This window comes from Gouania willdenowi, chromosome 16 (assembly GCF_900634775.1).
Source record: "Gouania willdenowi chromosome 16, fGouWil2.1, whole genome shotgun sequence".
NCBI classification, from domain to species: domain Eukaryota; kingdom Metazoa; phylum Chordata; class Actinopteri; order Blenniiformes; family Gobiesocidae; genus Gouania; species Gouania willdenowi.
The window spans coordinates 18,798,350-18,818,277 of record NC_041059.1 but is presented as its reverse complement, the minus strand read 5'-3'; the positions used below and the strand labels follow the sequence as shown (position 1 = coordinate 18,818,277).

Genomic DNA, 19,928 nt, shown 5'->3' with positions numbered 1-19,928 from the left:
TCAGGCCAAGCTGCCACACTAGTGCAAAAGGAGAACACATGGCATCAGCCAAAACTCAGCACTCACACGCGCACACACATGCACCCAACAATCAACATGCAACATTTTTTAAAGAATAACCATGTGATGCCACTGAGACTTCTTGCAGTAGCAGCTGATGGTTCAGCATTATGGCTGCATGCTAAACTCTGGAACAGTGTTAAAGTTTTGCAAATGATGCAGTTGCCGTATTCAACAGACATGATATTCATCAGTTGACGTAGAACAGACTCCAGTTTACAATATCCTCCCACACACACACACACAGGATGTCGTGGCTACAGCACTACCCAGCAGTCTGATTTCCGCAACAATACCCCTGACACACAATGCTCATTAACCGCAAGTTTAATAAAAATAAGAGAAACAACAACAGCAATTTTATCAGTACTGAGGTTAACATACTTGATTTGATCAAACCAGTGCATGTTGGGGTACAGCTTGCTCTGGAGCAGCACCCTAAAAACTGGCAGCAAATCAGGCATTTTCACATGGTTTAGTGGTTTCTGACATAGGACTCATTTTTTGCAGCTGTAGAACAGAGACAATACAGCCACAGTGCTGGCAAGGTACAATTTGAACTGAATGCTTATGTCAGACATCAAATCTTCACAGGCCGTAATAGCCTTCAAAGGTCAGATCATATAAATGAACAAATTAATTCCCCAATGTAATATTTTAAAAGACAGAAAGAAAGTGTATTCAAGCCTCAGAATAGACTTTAAAGTTCTGCTGCTGGTGTATAAATCTGTGAATGGGTTTGGTCCAGAACACATTCGAGATGTTAGTCAGGTATGAACCTAGCAGGTCTCTCAGATCTATGGATAAAGGTCAAATAGTGGAGCCCAAAAGCTCACATGGTGATGCTGCTTTTAGTTGTTATGCTGCAAAAAAGTAGAACAAACTGTCAGCAGAGCTGAAGTCAGCATCCAATGTGAACATTTTTAAATCAAAGATAAAAAGCACTCTTTTTCTCCACTGCATATAACTGAGAGGGAGATTTTTGGTTATGTTGTTGTTGATGTAATGTGATTGTTGTTGATTTTAAATGTTTTTGTTGCTAATTTCATTGTTCTTATTTATTTGTAAGCTGTTGAATGTTTTCTGTTGCACTTTTTGATAATGTAAAGCACATTGAAGTAGCCTTGTGTATGAAATGCACTGTACAAATACATTTACCTTGCCTTGCCTTACCTGAAAGAGGGGGCTTAAGTGTCCAACTTGCATGGTAGTGGGACTTAAAACAGCATGCCATGGATAAAGGAACTATTCAATAATCCTAGAATCCAATTGCATGCAGTGTGTTTCCCAGCAATTGCAACCAAAGAAAGTGAAGAGGAGCACGTTGCAGAAAGCTTTCCCAAACTACAGCAGCGGGGTCCAGGTTCAAAGGACATGGCTGCTCCGAGGAAATCCTGCTTATCTTGGTGAGGTAAAAATGTGAGGATGCGGACCAGCTGCCATAACATCCAGATTAAGCATTGCTTAAAGCAGCTTCTTAGTGATCCAGAACTGAGATTCCTGACAAGCCACCGACGCTGTGGCTCAGCTGAAGCCAGTGAAGCAGAATAAGAGCTGGCTGTGCCAGGCCTGCACACTCCTGGGCACTGCAGAGATGACGCTCACAGAGTTTCAGCCCATGCAGCAGGTTTAATTACTGACCAGAACCTTTTGATGTTGGAAAATGAAGCTAATATATCAATCAATCCACTTGGAGGGAAACTACTCCTACATTACATTGACAAGAGCTGCAGCTTCCCTTAAAGTAAAGTTCTCCTCCATCCAAAGAAAACCTCTGTTGTTTCTGCTGTAGAGAGATAGGACGCCTGATGTGTGGAGGCACTACAGCTGCTGTGACTGTGGGATTATTGGAAATGCGACTAAAGGGTGACAAAAGGCAACAAAGCAAGGGAAAAAGCAGAGACATTATGTGATGGTTGTAGTGGGCTGGAAACACAGACAGAGTCAGGGTGGAGCGTTGTTTCCTCCCAGAGAACAAAGACGGCCAATTCCCCTTACACTGTGCTACAGTTCATGGAAACCAAAAGCTTTAAGAAATCCTAACAGCTGCAAAACGATTGAATGCTTGTATATATAATAAAAAAAACCTTTATTCATATCGAGGCTGACACCAAAACTGTATGGCAGTATCTGTTCTGTAACAAAGGCCTCTGCCAAGATAAGGCATAGCAGTCAGGAAACATGGGGGCGTGAGAGCGAGTGCATGTCTCCTCACACTGAATCCATGCCCCCCAAACACCCCCAGAAAGGCAGACTTTCCTCTGACCTCATGATTCCATGAGTCACATTAGGACTGGTCTGGAGAACTTGGAATTAAAGGAGACTAATGTGACAAAGCACAAATGCCCCCTGACATACTTTCTACTCTACTGCAGGAGGTGTCAAGGTTTATTTTAGCCAAAAAGTATTGGGAATTAAAGAAAACAACACGAATGGACACCAAATCAAGTAAAGATTGTCAATAACAAGTTCCTTTTCATTTATTCAAAGACTGATTCTGACAAAATATTTTTTCACTCTGTAGACAAATAATAGTTTGTAAAATCAGATGTTTTCAAAATCTTACCCTTCCTGAGCAATCATGTAAGAAATAAGCAAGTTTAACTATTGGGCAATACCATTGAAATCTCCACAACGGCTCCTGGTTACAAAGTTTAATCCACTTAACTGGCACTGCAGAAGAGTCACAATGGTTGCCTCCTTTGCAAAAGTTACACTACATAACCTACACTAATTTCAAATTTTAAGATCCAAGAAAATACAAACAATAGGTATAATTAGGATCTTACATTAAAATATGTTAATGCTGTTCCTACTCTGTTTAAGTCTGAATAAAATATCAGATTGTTTATGAAGTACAGGAAAGTACAAGAAAGAGGAAAAATCTACATGAATCGGGGTTAATTTTTGGGATTAAATTGATGAAATGATTTGGACTAAGTGAAAACTAAGAGAATAAGTGCACACACCACTGTAGAGGGTCATGTGATTCCAGTGGTTTAACATTCCTAGTAGTGATGAAAGAGAAGGAGGGGCAAAGCAAAAGAGCCTGTGCAACGTCAATGGCACAATCTGAACCTGGTCCTTATCGCTCCGAAAGAAAAATCAAATACCAAAACATTTGAGGAACAAAGCTGTGTATATTCTACAGAGTTTACGAGTGAGTCCAGAAACTCACCGCCATTGTTGGGTTGTTGTGGGTCCTGAGCCTGGATCTCTCCACGGAGGCTCTGTCCCATGATCCAGCCCCTGAGGGGCCTCTACCTGTCCTGCCTTCAGAAGCCCGTGTACCACGCTGGACCAATCAGCACACACGTTCCCCCTGTGACTGTCATAGTCCCAGCCCTTTCTCCTTCTATCTCCTTTCTCTAAGTTATCCTTCTACTACTACCTCTTCTTTAGGCTTTCACTTCACTTCACTTCCTCCTGTGTCCCTCCCCCTCACAGACTTAAGACCTTCCCTCCCTCAAGGAGCTGGACTGGCTCTCCCCTCACTCACTGACCCTCCCTCTTTGGCTCTCACAGCACAGTTCAACTATCAGTGGGAGATGCCGACCATTCCTGGGAGAAAGACGAGTTGCGTTTTCAAATTGACTTGTGTGTTGTGGTATGTAGAATAATGAGTGCATCCTGTAATGCATATACATTGTAAGGCGAGCTGTGTGCCATAGTGGATCAAAGGAAAGGAAAAATATAACTTCGTTATTTTTAAAAACTTCCACTGATGGTCGTGTTTTTGACTTCCAGACTTCTCCATGTGCAAAAACTACTGTAGTTCTTTGTGTTTTTGTTTGCATACAATAGATAGAAGGTGTAAATCTGTGCGTCAAATCAAATCACATGCCTGGGATTCCTCTCAGCATCTGAACATTAACAGCATATATAAATATGAACATAATAAAGAACATGAATGCTGTCTATATGATGGTACACAAAAGAAAACAATTCTCTTAATGTATGGCTGCTGTTGATCTTTGCTGATAGTATTTATCATGCACTGCACCCATTTGACCACCCACAGACACTCATTTACACGCTTCACTTGGTCACTAATGTTTGCACCCACTTAGAGGAATTATCATGATTTTGAAACATGTATGCCAAAGACTGCTGTCCCGTTGTGCTTGAAATAGAGAAACACGGTAAAATTAAGAAAAACGAGAGATGACTTTCTCCAACACAGAGGAACAGAGCTTTGATTTCTGTGCTTCTGAGAACACTGAGCTGTCACTGTGTCTGCTAAGATGTGTTTTGCTGCTATTTCTAACGACGAACAACTCGTGTGCTCAGCAGTGTACGTGACACACACATAAAGCTTCTGCACCACACTGCCTACCAGAGCAAACTGAGCCAACCTTCAAGCGCTCAGAACCCGTGGGCCTGACCTAAATAATGGACGAGGACGGGCTATGGACTGGGTCAGGTCTGCTCATTCACACCCAGTCTGGCAGGCCACTCAGATCAACACTCACTCCTACAGGTTCTTTAGGAACTCCAGTTATTCGTTCATTCATCTTATATAGCACTGAAAATTTGGTCGTAAGACTTATCAATGCAACAACAAGGCCGAAACAGGATGTTGTGATGATGACACAGGCCAACGTGTCTCTTAAACTGTCCACGTTCTACTTTAACTGCTGCATAAAGACAATTACCTGAACATGTGAATAAAGTGGTGCAAACAAGAAATGATCCACGCTGCAATGGATGCAAAGAACTAACATGATCTTACAGGGAAATGTGACCCTGTCACCAAAATAATGGTTTATCTTTTCAGATTAATCTGCTTGGAGACACAGATGCACACAGCACAGGAGGAGGAGAGCAGAGTGCTGACAATATGACACTGTTCAGTGCTGCAGTTCATGAGAAAAGGAACACGAAACTACTTAAATTAAATGAACATTTTTCAGTCAGTTATACTGTACATTACTAATTAATGTAGACATGAGTGGAGTCAAGTTAAACATTTTATTAAGTAGTTATGTTATATTGTACAACTTCTGTTGTAATTTTTTTTAAATTGATTTGTTTTTTGAAGCATTTGTATTAAATTATGCAATTACAATACCTTTATTTTAGTAAGGTTAGTACACAGTCAGAGCCACAAATGTAATGGTAACATTAATTGACAAAATTATTTAGTTCAGTGTTTTGATTTTTAGCCTTAGTTTCCATATTTTCTGTTTTCGGATTTGGCCAAGAATTTTCATTTCATTGCATCCCTAATCGTTTTGCCAATCCCAGTTTAAATTACAGCACAAACTGGACAGGAGGCCAGTACGTCTGTCTATTCATCTTATCCTAATGCATTTTTTAAAACTGACTATTGTATTTTTAACTACTTTATGAAATGCTGTTTTCCCTGATGGGGTACTTTCTATATTTATCTTCTATTATTCAGTCTTTTTTGTTCATCAGTTACATAATGTGAGGCAATTATTATGACAATGGTAAAGTGCACTTTAAAGTTGATGGTTTTGATCTTGACTAAAGATTTAGCATTAATAAAGCAGCACTAGACCGTTTTAATGTTCCAGAGTGAAGAGATTTGCCTGTGGTTTCTATTGTGAGTTATCTCCAATGGTCTTCATTGACTGTGTTTGAATAGTTTCACTATTAAATTCTTTCCTTGAAACAAAAATAACTAGACACCCAAAAAGCTGATGTTACACAGAGAATGAGATGTAATAAAAACTCATATCCGGAGCATGCGTGTCTTGCTCCTTTGTAAATTTAAAACAGTTTACACAATCTTGTTTTAATGAAAATAGACTTAAATAAGAATCTCTCTCCCGATTATCTGTCATTTAATGCCATTGTTAAAATAAAAAAAAAAAAACAAGTTCTGGGAGGAGACGCAAACCATCGTTCAGGCCTTGATGTTGTGAAGCCTTGCGGCCGCAGTCCTGCGTGGCTCATAAACTGCTCAGAGGCTAGACAGGCCCCGTAAACACACTGGATGTACAGCTCTTGCCGCAGCATTAACACTGCACTTAACAGACCACAGAGAGTTACTTGGTACTCACCACGATTTTCCATTACAAGGTTTGAGGCACACCAATCACTGGTTCCTGAAAAACAACAGTTTGAGCATCAACGATATAGTTTAAAATAGGAGCAGAGACCATTTCACATAGAAACATGCTTGTGCAGCAATAGTTCTGCTTTTTCTTTCATTTCTAGTTAACATCATCACAAGCAGTTATAGTTTGTCCATAACTGCTAGGTTGACTTTCCGAATAGATCCAATTCACATGAAAATGCAAAAGTTAGAAGATTGTCCGCTCTTATGTACACATAAACTTAATTTTATTTTGTGGAGTTTACTGTAAAGTTGTTCCACTGCTTATCAGGTATAAGTTGGAAAGCTTTCCACAAGTTTTAGGATTGTGGTCATTGAATTTTTTAACAATAATTTTCCCTAAACTCCCTCAACATAGTATTTATTTGTGGCCCTTGCTTTGGACACCCAAACTTTTCCCCACAAAGATGGGATCATAAAATTAAGAAAAAAGTTGCTAAAAGAGATTCAAAAGATTCAGTAAGGGAGGTTGAGTTTCGGTTTCAAACGGAGCGGAGAGAGGATTCTACAAACTGCAGCTTTAAGAAAGTATCGTGATAGAATGGGATGGGATAAACTTAGCAGTCTACTAGTTGCTAAAATATTGCACTGTATTTTCATTTTCATACATTTAGAAAACAAAAATGTCAAAAGCTAATTTTCTACACTTTATGGTTTAAATCAATGCATAACACACTGTACTGAACTTCTACAGATGAGCTAGCAAACACACTGCAGGTAATGCCTTCACAAAGACAACAACACTACTTTTTAAGATTAATAACACCCTTCAATGCATTAATATTAGTGTGACTATGATGCAGACATACACTGTAGAAAGTCATGGGTGGGGTTGGGGTGGTGGAGATCCTCACAGCAGATCCTAAGAACGTCTTTAAGTCTCCAGGATGATGACTTTGTCTGCTTCATCCATCTTTGAACCCCTCTGAAAACAAAACAAATGACATCAATACTGCCAATAAGATGTAAAACCGAGAAAGAAAGGAGATTAAAGTTTAATGGAGCCTAGTGAATTCCCAGAAACTTACGCATGTCTCACCCACATCACTAATGTATTACTGAACGTAATCTCTGGCTGTGCCAACACAACAAAAGGCAAGGACAAGAGTCTGCTTTTCCAAAAACATGATGTGTGCTTGCTTCAAATTCAGGCAAGTGGCATTGAACATTTCCTCAGAGAAGATATATGTGCAAGTCCATAAAAGGAAAGAGAATTATGAAACAATCTGATTCATCCTTACAGTTAAAGAAACATTTATTATGTAGAGTGTGTCATAGAGAAAAGGGGAAGCAGAACAACTGCATAAACTCTCGACACGTCCAAAACACACATCGTAGCCAATCCTAATGCGGATGACCTCCACTGACTCCAGTCAGATGGAATAAATACTGCACATATTCTCAGACCAGTTGACTAAAATGAGCATTCTTTTTTTATCTCTATGTCATGCTTATTCATGTACTCTGCCCAAATCATGTGTAATAAAAAAAGTCCAAACACATTAGTTATGCAAATAAACACATTAACCAACTGAATGCTACACAACAAACCAGATGAACCCCTTAGTGCGCTTAAAGTAGGTGGGGATTTTAGCAGCATGATAAAAACTGCTCCATCTCTACGTCACCTATTCTAAATAACTGCACATTCCAGTCAAATAAAGGATGTTGGCTTTAAATCACAAGGCACACACTCTGCATTTTACTGAGCGAGGTCTACAATTACACAGTGGAGGATAAAAACCAAATTGATTCTCTGCATAGCTGCGTTTCAAGCCATGGATTTTAGTCTAGGAGTTTACTTTAAACTGAAAGCCAAGAGTAGCCAAGGATTGCAGACGCTCAAATAATCATTCATACTAAGCCACCATGACACATAGAGTATGTTCTTTACATTGGCATAAATCTTAGACAACTTAGACATATTGGGGCAGCTTGAAGCAGGGTTGAGGTCAATAATAACTGTAATTGCGTAATTGAGAATTAATTACAATTATGGCATAATTATAATTTTAAAGTTAATTTTAAAATATTTTTCTGTCTTAATCGTAATTAAACTGTAATCAAGTTCAGATAATTTACTTTGTAATTGTCATGAAAACTCAAAAAATTGTCACTTATAATTTAATGCAAAACTGGGGAACCATGTTACAGTTCTACACATACGTAATTAACAATTATTAAAATACATTTCATATCAAGCTTTCCCACATTAAAAAAATCTAGGGGTATACTGACAGAATAAAGGCTCAGACGCCCACACCAAAAATATTAATACCTATATTTTCATTGATTAGGACGCCTAAAGGACTGGTTAAATTTTTGCGGACCGCGCGATACAATACCCACAGTCAAGACAGGGGGCGGTAGAGAAGATTCTACAGGGAGTAGTAGCAGTGCAGCTCTGTACTAAAGAAGAAAATCCCGCGGAAAAAAGTAAACAAACAACAAGGATGGCAGCAGCAAGTCAGGAGGGAGCAGGAATTGCTATGTTTATGGTTATTGACCAGACAAAAGCCCCCTCGTAAAAGAAGATGGTTTGTGTGCTGGTTCCATGCAAAGAGGCATCTGCATGGAGAGCACAGCCAGCTGGATGACTATCAACAGCAAGAGCGATCCGGGCTGCTCGTGCTGTGAGACATGACCTGAAAACTTATTTCATGACATCGAGGGGTTTTGTTCCCTGGCAGGACACAGTGATTAGGAGAGGGTGTTGAAACTAAACTAACGTCCTGCTCAGAAGGTCAAATGATTAATAGAATCACCAAACTTGAGTACACTGTTTCGATTGATTTTTTTTTTCTTTCTTTTTTAATAAAATACAAACAGCACAGCACACAACTACAAAACTAAGAAACAAGCAAAGTCAATAAAAAAAGAAAGCAATAAAAAAAACAAGCATCATGTTACAAACAGTAACTATTTAGGAGTTCTTTGAATGTGTTTTGAGTGCCTCTAAAATAGGGATGAGCATTGGCAAGGATGTTGTAATACGATACGTATCACGATATGATATGATTGCGATATTCTACCCAGTTAATATCAAAATTAAACGAAGAGATGAAAAATCAAGTTGCTGTATATGTTCATCAGAAGATATTGATCATTCAGAGGACAAATTGAGTCAAAACTATTTGCTTCAAAACATCATATTTATTATTAGTGTTTTTGCACATTTTCACTGAAAAAATTGTTACACACTGCCATCATAAACTAAAGTGCAACAAGTTTCTTTTCACTGAAACTACTGTGTAGAAGTCTCAAAGTAATCATGACAACATAATGACGGCATTGTAACAACTGTAAGTGAGAACATTAAGGATAAATCACCCTGAGTTACTGATAATACTTATTGTATCAGATTAAACACTGATCTGAACAGATTATATGAAAATAAAATGTCTGTGCATACATTAATATTGCAGGCATTACACACTGCCATCATAAAATGAAGTGCATCAAATAACCATTGCAACATATTGAAAGCATTGTAACCACCACTGAAATATTGCACAATTACATAAAAATATTGATTAAATATCAGAATTTTTTATTTTTTTTTTAAATTGATTTTTTAAATTAAAAAAGAATCGATTTAAAATCGGCACCCAAAAAATTGCGACATATTATGAAATCAATTTTTTTTTCACACCCCTACTCTAAAAGCACCCTGTGCACTTGAAACTGCACCTCAAGAATCTGAACTGGGTCAATTTTTTAAAATGACTGAGCACCGCACGCGACAAGTTTCAAAATACTGGAGGTGCGCGACAAGGCAACGCGACAGCCCGCTTATAGCGTGGGGTGCGCGGTGACATCCTTTTTGGCTCGCGCACCTTGCAACGTCCTGCGCCCGTCAAGCACAAACCAGGCTTTACAAGGTAGCCAATAGATGAGAAAGAAATTCGATAATGGATATTTGTTTTTAGTGTATTTTACAGCTGATTTAGGACCCGTTATCATAAGTAATGCTAACAGAAAGCTAAAACAAGAAGATTAACTTTTATTGTAATTGTAATTGAACGCGGGTAATTGAAAACATAATTGTAACTGAAAAATGTAATTGACCCCAAACCTGGTTTGAAGTCTGGAGTTTATGGAAACCAGCCAACATAAAACACGTTAACGAATATTTCTTTTTTTTTTAAAACAGTTTAAGGCCACAAACATAAAGAATCAAGATGATACAAGTTTCTAAAGAGTTCACACAACCTTTCTTTAAAAGGTTCCCCGTCACAAAACCTAATCATAGAGTGAACCACACTGCCTCCTATGTCTACAAGTGGTATTACTTCATTTGGTTTTTGTAAATAGCTTTCTAAAAATGTGCAAAGGTTGTGATGAAATAAATGCAGAGTACACAGTAGACTCCATCGGGTCAATATTGAACACTAATTAAAAATGGACTTTAACACTGTAACGACCACAATTTTTCTCCCTCTTAATTCCTCTTCCTGCTAATTTACCTTGAGGGTGAAAAGTGAGCCTCATTCAAAAGCAGAATCCTCTCGGATTCATTACCGATAATCATCACATGTCATGCACTGCTGAGATGACACAGATGTATTCGTGGTCAAAGATACGTTTTATACTTAGCTAAAGAACTGAGAATAACTGAGCAGAAACTTCTCTGCAATAGTGAAGATAAATTAAAGGGGAATAATATACAGACACTATCCTTGCAATCAAGCACAGTTTTTCATAAATGGTTGCGTAATAGTGTCAACACAAACACAAAGGAGGGTTGAAGTGATGCATCCTTGATCAAACACCGTTTCAGTCACTCTTCCTCTCAGGCTCAGTTTCCAAATTAAAAAAAAGGGATGCTAACGTTGGCCTACTTCCCTTTTTGAGTTGTTAACTCTATCCATGCTCTCAGTCATTGAGAACGGATCCAAAGAGAGTGAAAAATCTGCCCTCTCATTAAAGATACACTCCAGAGTCTTTAGGAGATCAAACTAGACAAATTAAAGACAAACTTTGACTTACAGCCTCATTATGGGGTAGAGAAATGATGCTAACTTACCTTCACAAACAAACCAAACCAAAAATCTGTGGAAACGTCTTCCCTTTCACACAATCAGGTATGTGCGAGCATCCGTTTTTACAGACAGCCTAGAGGTCCTGACCATGTAATCTTCCATGGAGTGCACACACCCTCAGGCGCACTCTACAATAACTGATTCAATTATGATGTGAGCGGAAATGGAAGCAGCTGGATGGGTTGAGCCTTCTTTAAATGGCTGTTTGCTTCTCACCCAAGTGCTTTTTGGGGTACAAAAAGCCTCAGACTTTGAGGAGAAAAACACCACAGGCAAACAACGCAGGGCAAAAAATTTAGCAAAAGCACGAAGAAGAAGGACAAGAAGAATAAGACGGAAATAGGAAAAAGGAAGCATACCTAATAATGACTGAAGTAAAGAGTCTAAAAGTCACTTTGATCCAATCGTTCCTCTTGCACCCTTCTGCTGCCAAGCATGGACAGGCTCCTTATCTGACATGATTGAACGTCATCACCAAGGCTGCTTCAAAAAAAGCACCACTCACCACAGGGACTGGTGGCCTACTTTTACAAGGAGCACTGAACGCCCCATGGTTTTACTAAACTTCTGTGTTCTCAGTCTTCCTCCACTTGTCTATAGGTTGCACTACAGCTGGAGGACCATGCCTCCTACACACACTCAGGCTATAGAAGCTGAGCCCTCACCTCTGCTGCTGCTTTACAGTAGAGTGAGGACAGACAGCAGTAGAGCCGAGTGGAAAAAATAGATTTAATCGATCTTAAATCAATTTCATTAACATTTTCCAAAATCAATTCATAGGTGCTGAAATCATTTTTTTTTTAATTTTTTTAACCAAAACCCCAGCAGTCTTGCACTATCGTCTGGTGTTAGCAAAGTCGACTACTGCGCCTGCATTCATTTCAGTGCAAACATAACAAGAAGCTTGGTTGGTTAAAGAACCATCTTAATAATATCCAAGTAAAATCTGAAAGATCAATGCTGAATTGAAATCAAATCGTGATTAATCGATGATTCAAAACCATATTAATCGAATCGATTCAGGAAATTGGCCATGATATCCAGCTCTAGTCAGCAGAGAGCTGTGGAGGAATCTCACAGCATCTGTGGTCTAACCAAATCAATCAGACCTGGATGACAGCTTAACTATTGTGGTTTCCTTTTAATGGCCCATTAAGTGGGAGAGGTGGTGGGAGGGGGGAGGCTTCAATGGGATGTGAAACGAAGTACAACACTATGAGGCAGCAATATTCTCAGAAGAAGAAAAAAAAAAAATCAACTTCAAGAAGTCATGGCAGATGTAGCCCAAGAATCAGACCACAAGGTGCAGGCAAATATTAACACACACACGCGCGCGCGCGCGCACACACACACACACACACACACACACACACACAGGAGAGGGAAGTGTGAACGCCTGCACTGGTAATCTGACTAATTCACTGGTCCATTAAGTGATATTAGTGTCTAAAATGGCCATAAAGGATTAAAAACGCATTCTCAGGCCACATATCTCGTTCCCACCGTATGATGGGAGTCACTGGGAACGGAGCGCTGAGTGTTCCAGTAAAGGACCGTACAGCTGCTGGTTACCTGCTGAGAGGACCAGCCAGCGGTTCGTCGCGTAAAATCCATCCACAGTTGGAGCCGTTACCGCGGGCAGGAGCAGAGACCGGAGTCCTGTGCATGTGTCCGTCCTGGACCTGCCTCCGCCTCCATCACGACTCCGTCACCAGAGCACCGAGTGATGGAGAGAGTGGAGGCAAAGCGGAGGCAGTGAGCACCGAAGGCTCCTGACGGACACTTCAAAGTAAGAGCACGGTTAATACACGGAGAGACGCTCAGTGCGCAACGAGTCCAAAGTGTGCTGGAAGATTAAAGATACATAATGCATCTCAGCACTGCCACGTTTTTATTATTTGGCCAATATTCTGCCAGGAGTGGAGCAGCAATTTTAAAAGTTATGGTGTTCTAAGGGCAGGGCAACCGTCCACTCCTACTTTAGTTTATGAAATGAATTTACTAAAGCCATGATAAAGCTGTTATTAAGTCAGTGATACTCAACATGTGGCTCTTTATGTCTTAATTATAATTAATATTCCCCAAGAAAAAATTAAAGGGGGGACATTTTTTAACCCCTTTTTATAATAATAAGAATAATAATGCATTGGATTTTATATAGCGTTTTATCATACACACTCTAAGCGCTTTACAGAATTGAGGCATTATTCTTTCACTTCTTTCACTGGTTATCACTAAGCCAGGTGATATTGCAAATCACTTTAACGACTATTATGTGGGTAAAGTATCTAAACTGAGGCAGGCTATGTATACTTCAGACAATATTAAATCAAATGACTGTATTAAGAATGTTATAATGAATGACAAAAGTCGTGAATTTATATTTCATCAAGTTGAAGTGAATGAGGTGGAGTGCTTGCTCCAATCTCTCCCTTATAGTAAATTAGCTGGACTAGATAAACCTGGACAGTAAACGGCTGAGAATGACTGCTGGTGTTATAGCATCTCCTATCTGTCACATTTTTAATGTTTGCATTTGGGCCTATGTCCAAGGACCTGGAAGGAGGCTGAAGTTATTCCTTTACCTAAGGATACTAAATGTGCTTTTGACGAGGTGAACTCTAGACCTATAAGTATTCTACCTGTTTTGAGCAAAATCATGGAAAAATTGGTGTATGCACAAGTTCAGGATTATTTTGTTACTAACAAGCTTTTATCAAACTCACAACATGCCTTCAGAGCTGCCCACTCTACCTCTACTGCAATGATACAAATGACTGATGATTGGCTAAAAGTCATTGATAATTCTATGATGGTGGGTGCTGTGTTTTTGGATTTTAGTGCTGCTTTTGATGTTCTTGACCATTCTTTACTGGTTGAGAAACTTAAATGTTATGGTTTTAATTATTCAGCATTAAAGTGGATCAAAAGCTACCTGTCCTCCAGATCACAGAAGGTGTATTTGAATGGCAGCCTGTCCAGTAGCAGAGGTCTGGACTGTGGAGTTCAACAGGGTAGCTGCTTAGGACCCTTACTCTTCTCAATCTTTACAAATGATCTATCTTGGGCTACAAAAGTGGCTAAAACGGTTCTCTATGCAGATGATTCGACATTGTATTATGCTGCACCGTCATGCAATGTATTAAACAAGGTCTTGAGCAGAGAACTAAAAATTGTGCATGACTGGGTTTTATGTAATAGACTTGCTCTCAACATTTCCAAGACTAAATGCATGGTGCTTGGTACAAGGCGCAGGTTATCCAAAAGCCCAAAGCTTGAGTTAAACTTGTGCAATTCAGTAGTTCAACAAGTTGAAAGTACTAAACTCCTTGGCGTAATGGTGGACCGCTCTCTGTCTTGGTGTAACCACATTAATTATATTGTTTTGAAAATGGGAAGAGCAATTGGTATTGCGAGGAAATGTTGCTCTTTTGTGGCTCGTCACCTTTTATGTCAAATAGCTCAAAGCTTAGCCTTATGTCATCTGGACTATTGCTCATACGGTGTGGTCATCTGCTGTCAGTGGTGAACTCTGGAAGCTCCAGGTTGTCCAGAACAGGGCAGCACTGTTAGTACTGGGTTGCCCACTAAGATCTAATGTGATCCATATGCATGCCTGCCTCTCATGGCTTACTGTTGCCAATAGGTTGTCTTTTAATACACTTATGCTGTTCAAGTCAGTCATGAGCAGTAAATCTCCAGTTTCTATACATACACAAATAGTTTTTAGTAATACTGTTCATGAACACAACACTAGAGGTTCCAGTAATGGCCAGCTTGCTTTACCTTGCCCAAAAACCAATGCTTTAAAGAGATCTTTTATTTACAGGTCATTGTCACTTTGGAATAACCTGCCTCCAAGCCTCTGCTGCATTGACAGTAAATTTACTTTTAAAAAGAATCTAAAACTCCATTTGATACTGTGAGATGCTTTGTATTATTAGCTATGTTTAGCTATGTTTTATCCTTGCAAATGTAATGTATTGTAATATGTATGATTTTGTGATTGAGTAATGCCATTTTAATCAAATTTTTTTGCCATTTGAATCAAATTTTGTATTCGTAAATGGTTTCTGTGGCATGTTTGCTATTTGGACCCCAGGAAGACTAGCTGGTTGCCATGGCACTAGCTAATGGGGATCCCCTAATAAACAAATAAACTTAGTGGTGGTAAGCTACTATTGTAGCCACAGCTGCCCTGGGGCAGACTGACGGAAGCGAGGCTGCCATAGTGCGCCATCGGCCCCTCCAACCACCACCAACACTCACTCATACACTACATTCATGCTCGGCAATGTGGGTGAAGTGCCTTGCCCAAGGATACATGACAGATACCACAGGAGCGACTGTCGCCCACTGTGGCACCTGGAATTCAGTGGTTTCCCATCCAACTACTAACCAGGCCCAGACCTGCTTAGCTTTTGAGATCTAATGAGATCAGGCAATGACAGGCTGGTACCTTTTTCTTTGCCCATTTTGCAACTTCCTTAGTCCCATTTTTGCCTCTTTTCCCATTTTAGCTTCCTTTTGCCAATAAATATTCCTTTTTTCTTATTTTTGTCAATTTTTGCAAGTTCTTTTTAACACTTTTATCCATTTTTTGTCGATTCTTTAACCATTTTTTGCCATTTCTCATCCAAATAAGCTACATTTTGCCCAATCAATAACACTTGTTTCCTTTTCCCCTGCATTTTGCCTCTTTTTGTTCCACATTTTTCTCCTTTTTCACCATTGTTTGCCACATTTTGCTCATATAAGCTTCCTTTTGCCATTACATACCACCCATTTCCTCTTTTTTGCTCACTTTGGGACCATTTTTGCCACCTGTCATGTTTTGTCACTTCACTTACACTTGACTCACTGCTGTTAACTCTTTGTTCCAATGGCTGCCTGTGATTGGCTTGATCATCATTCAGTCAATCTAACTGGACCAATACGTTTTCAACAAAGAATCCCAGTGTCAAAAGTAAGGGGGACAAATTTTTGCTTTTATGAAAGTGTGGGTGTCGCATCCCCCACGGGTGAGACACGCCTGCATTCTGCAATATTTATTTGTATCTTTGTTTGAAATCTAACTTGGGACATGACACGTTTGGGAAAAACAGTTTGAGGTAAAAACCGAACCACGGGTACATGCAACCGTAATGAAGTGCAGGGTAAGCAGTTAAGTTATCAATTTAGATAATAAGTAACTAACTATATAGCCAATTTATAACACTGTATACAAATTTTACACACATTAAACAATTACTAGTCCAAATAGTAAACTATAATGTGGTGTGTGTCACTGAGAGGATGTAATAAAAGGGAAGGGCAAAGTGCTAAAAAAATAATAATAATCAAATCAAATCAGCATTACATAAATATATGGGTCAAATCATTTGTTACTCTTACTTAACATGCAAGAGCAACCTGATGAATAAGAAATAATAATAATAATAAAAAAAAAAAAACAAATGTAAACTCTAGCAGAGTTGCGCCACAATATATGGTCGGCTGGGAGGAACTACTGTGGGAGTGTGGGACGCACAAACATTATTATTTTATTAGATTTATTAATCCAACAAGAGCACTCAGAGAAATCAAACCGTCGGCAAGAACCAAATCTTCTCTTTGCCAGATATCGGTAGTTACCTGGATCAGTGATTATTCACATTTTAAAGGCATGGGAAAAAAAACAATTCCCCAATGTACACCCCCATTTTTTCAAAAATAATCGCAATGCAATGCACAATCAGGATCCGAACAGGATGAAACTCAGAGTGGTAATTGAGGAACCAACCCGACATACTGTAACTGAGTCAGATTTCATAAAGATCCATCAATGATGAACTGAGATATTATTATTTTTTGTTGTTGTAATTAGTAGTGTGACGATATGCTCGTGCTGTCGATTTTTTTTTTTCTTTCAAAAACCTTTTCTAATTTTTCACTAAAATGTGCAGATACGTCTTCACAGAAACGTTTGTTGAAGGAACCAATATTTTGTTTACTGGAATATTGCACTATAATGGTGTCACTGGTAAGAAAGACCCTATTTTTCGTTTACAAAAAGCACTATTGGAGATACTTATTTGTTTACATTGGTATGTTGACATTTATTTACAGAAATGTTGCACTAAAATAGTGTCACTACTCATAGGACACTTTTTCAATTTATTGTCTTTCAGAGAAAATAAAAATTTTATTTTTTTCACTTAATCTTTTTTTTCTTGTCATGTCAAAAATTATCGTAGATTGATTTCTGACCAATATATCAATAATCACAGTATCGTCATATCGTGAGATAATCGTTATCGCGAGCGGTGTATCGTATCGTGAGGTACCCAGAGGTTCCCACCCCTAGTTGTAATTTGGCCAATGATGACAGATAGAGATTTTTCTATGAAACTGTCTATTTGTACGGTTGCCATACGGACAACCCCCGTAGCTATTGGTACGTTTACTGAAGTACACATACGTAGCGTTTTAGGATTAGGTTTAATCTAAGTGGCCAATGATGGGTTTTGCGTATGGACAGAATGTTGGTATAATGATACGGCAACCGTACGGATAGCCACTGCCTTTTTCTATTTCTAAAACTGATCCAGAATCAGTATATTGATCTGGATCCCCTCCAAAGTTTAATGGAATCTTCCATGGTGTAAGATCTGTATTTGGCCAAAAAAAACATTTATTCACTTTTGATGGTAACCCTGTGACGTCTTAATTGCGATTTCAATGTCAAAACCTTGATTTAAAGATAAAAGTTTACATTCAAAGCCTAAGTATAATCAAGACAGCACAAAAGCGGTGTGCAGGTGCATGTTACCAAAAGGTAAGATTTATGGCCGATGAACTGTTGTTACGCGTGTTTTGGGGATGATAATAGTGAAATACAGGAGCCAGCTCCTGATTGGAAGCTGATTAGTTTCTGATTTTCAGCTTTGATTGTTCAATATGTAGAGTGTGACGTCTGCTCTGAACTGAGGTGTGGAGACGGGAGGGACTACAGACAGCTTCAAAACCTGGTCCATCTTTTGAAATGCATGTGCACTGCAGAGCGCTCTATAATACACGCAAAGGAGACAGCTAATCAGAGGAGAAAGGCCTTGTACATCCACATCTACTGTTTAGGAAATAAAAGGAAAACAGTCAGGAGGAGGTTGGTGGTGGTGATGGTGACTTTCTGTTGGATAAAAGAACATTCAGCGCTTTAAAATAGTAACTGTTGGAAGTGTTTCAAAAGCTTTCATTTCGTTTGGTTTTCAGATATTTGTACAATTAGTTTTCAATCATTTAATTACAAAGCTTCATATTCTCAGGTTTTAACATGTATGTTGTTATGCTGCTTCTCTTCATTTTAAGTTAAAATTAAAATAAAAAATCCCATGTCACGATCGACAAAACATAGTTTATGAAAATACAAACAAAATCCTCCCGTGGGCCGAAGTGGAAGCTATGGTGGGCCTTGAGTTTGAAACTCCTGCTTTATTCTGTTCTTCCTTTAAGGTGAGTAGCAAAAAATGTGTTTAAAAAGTAAACTACAATTCTCCCTTGAGCCCCAGACCAACAAAGTTATGTGCGTCCCAGTTTATTATAATATTTCACTTTAAACTAATCTTGCAGTTTAAAGAGGTGTGATTATGTACATTATTTCAGTGTCTATGTATTTCTGTATCTGACTAATTTGTTAGTTCCACACCAACACCAACAGCCTGTATATAATATACATGATCAACATGCTGAGGCTGCGCTGTGCAGCATCCATGGGGTCGAGGTGTGCAACACACACACACACACACACACACACACACACACACACACACACACACACACACACACACACACACACACACACACAGCCTGTCGATCACGCTGCATCCTTTGTTGTTGAGCATCACTAAACCGCGGAGTTTTGGGCGGAGAATCATCATCAGCAGCAGAATGTTTCAGTATAAACACAGTTCCTCCAACAAAGGAGTTCTGCACACACACACACACACACACACACACACACACACACACACACACACACACACACACACACACACACACACACACACACACACACACAACACACACACTTGAATTTGCGGATATATATTTTTTTGGTCCCAAGTTGGAGCACAACTTGCAGGCATTGTGTTGTGAAAGAGCCGAGCTGTCCTCACTCACCGCGGCTAGTGTCCGCTCTCTCCCGGGGTCAGACTCAGCACATACACACACACGGTCCGTGTCTGTCAGCCTCCCGTTAGTCCAGTCTCTGGCCGTACGTAATATTACCGTGAGCCTCACCTCACACTTCCCTCTCTCCCAGCGCCCACCAGCCTAAACCGTTTACCGGAAACCATTTCGAGCTGGGCATCTTGGAACTGGTAGTTCCCGGCGGAAGCTGCAGGGGCTCGGTGGATGCTACACACGAGGATCCTCCTTTTGTTTGAGGACTCCACTACCCAGCATGCATCATAGTTGGGGTATGGGAAGCACATAACGGTGTATGGCTCAGCTTCCCATCGAGTTTATTTATTTATTTAATTTACTTATATCATTCAGTATATTTTTTAATGCTTTATCTTTGTACTTGCACACACACACGCGCACACACACACACACACACACACACACACACACACACACACACACTGAATGATATAAATAAATAAATAAATAACAATTGTAGCCATAACTGCCCTGAGGCAGCCTTGCTTCCGCCAGCTTGCCCAAGGGTAGCTGTGGCTACATTAGTAGCTTACCACCAC

General features: G+C 39.4%; 1 protein-coding gene across 11 annotated transcripts in view; it reads right to left on the bottom strand.

The window, feature by feature from the left end:
* Positions 1 to 19,599, bottom strand: part of phactr4b (phosphatase and actin regulator 4b) — a 38,703-nt gene extending 19,104 nt beyond the window's left edge. For 3 of the 11 annotated variants that reach the window (XM_028470457.1, XM_028470460.1, XM_028470463.1), the window contains exons 1-3: positions 19,345 to 19,599; positions 6,955 to 7,070; positions 6,090 to 6,134 (exon numbers count right to left, since the gene is read on the bottom strand). In XM_028470457.1, coding sequence (XP_028326258.1) covers positions 6,090 to 6,102 — 13 coding nt within the window. In that variant the 5' untranslated portion in view covers positions 6,103 to 6,134; positions 6,955 to 7,070; positions 19,345 to 19,599. Of the gene's footprint in view, positions 1 to 1,233; positions 1,671 to 1,798; positions 1,920 to 3,238; positions 3,494 to 6,089; positions 6,135 to 6,954; positions 7,071 to 11,171; positions 11,300 to 12,759; positions 12,976 to 19,344 lie in introns of those variants that run through there. The other 8 variants (XM_028470452.1, XM_028470462.1, XM_028470455.1 and 5 more) reach the window with 6 other exon arrangements.
* Positions 19,600 to 19,928: the final 329 nt, after the last annotated feature.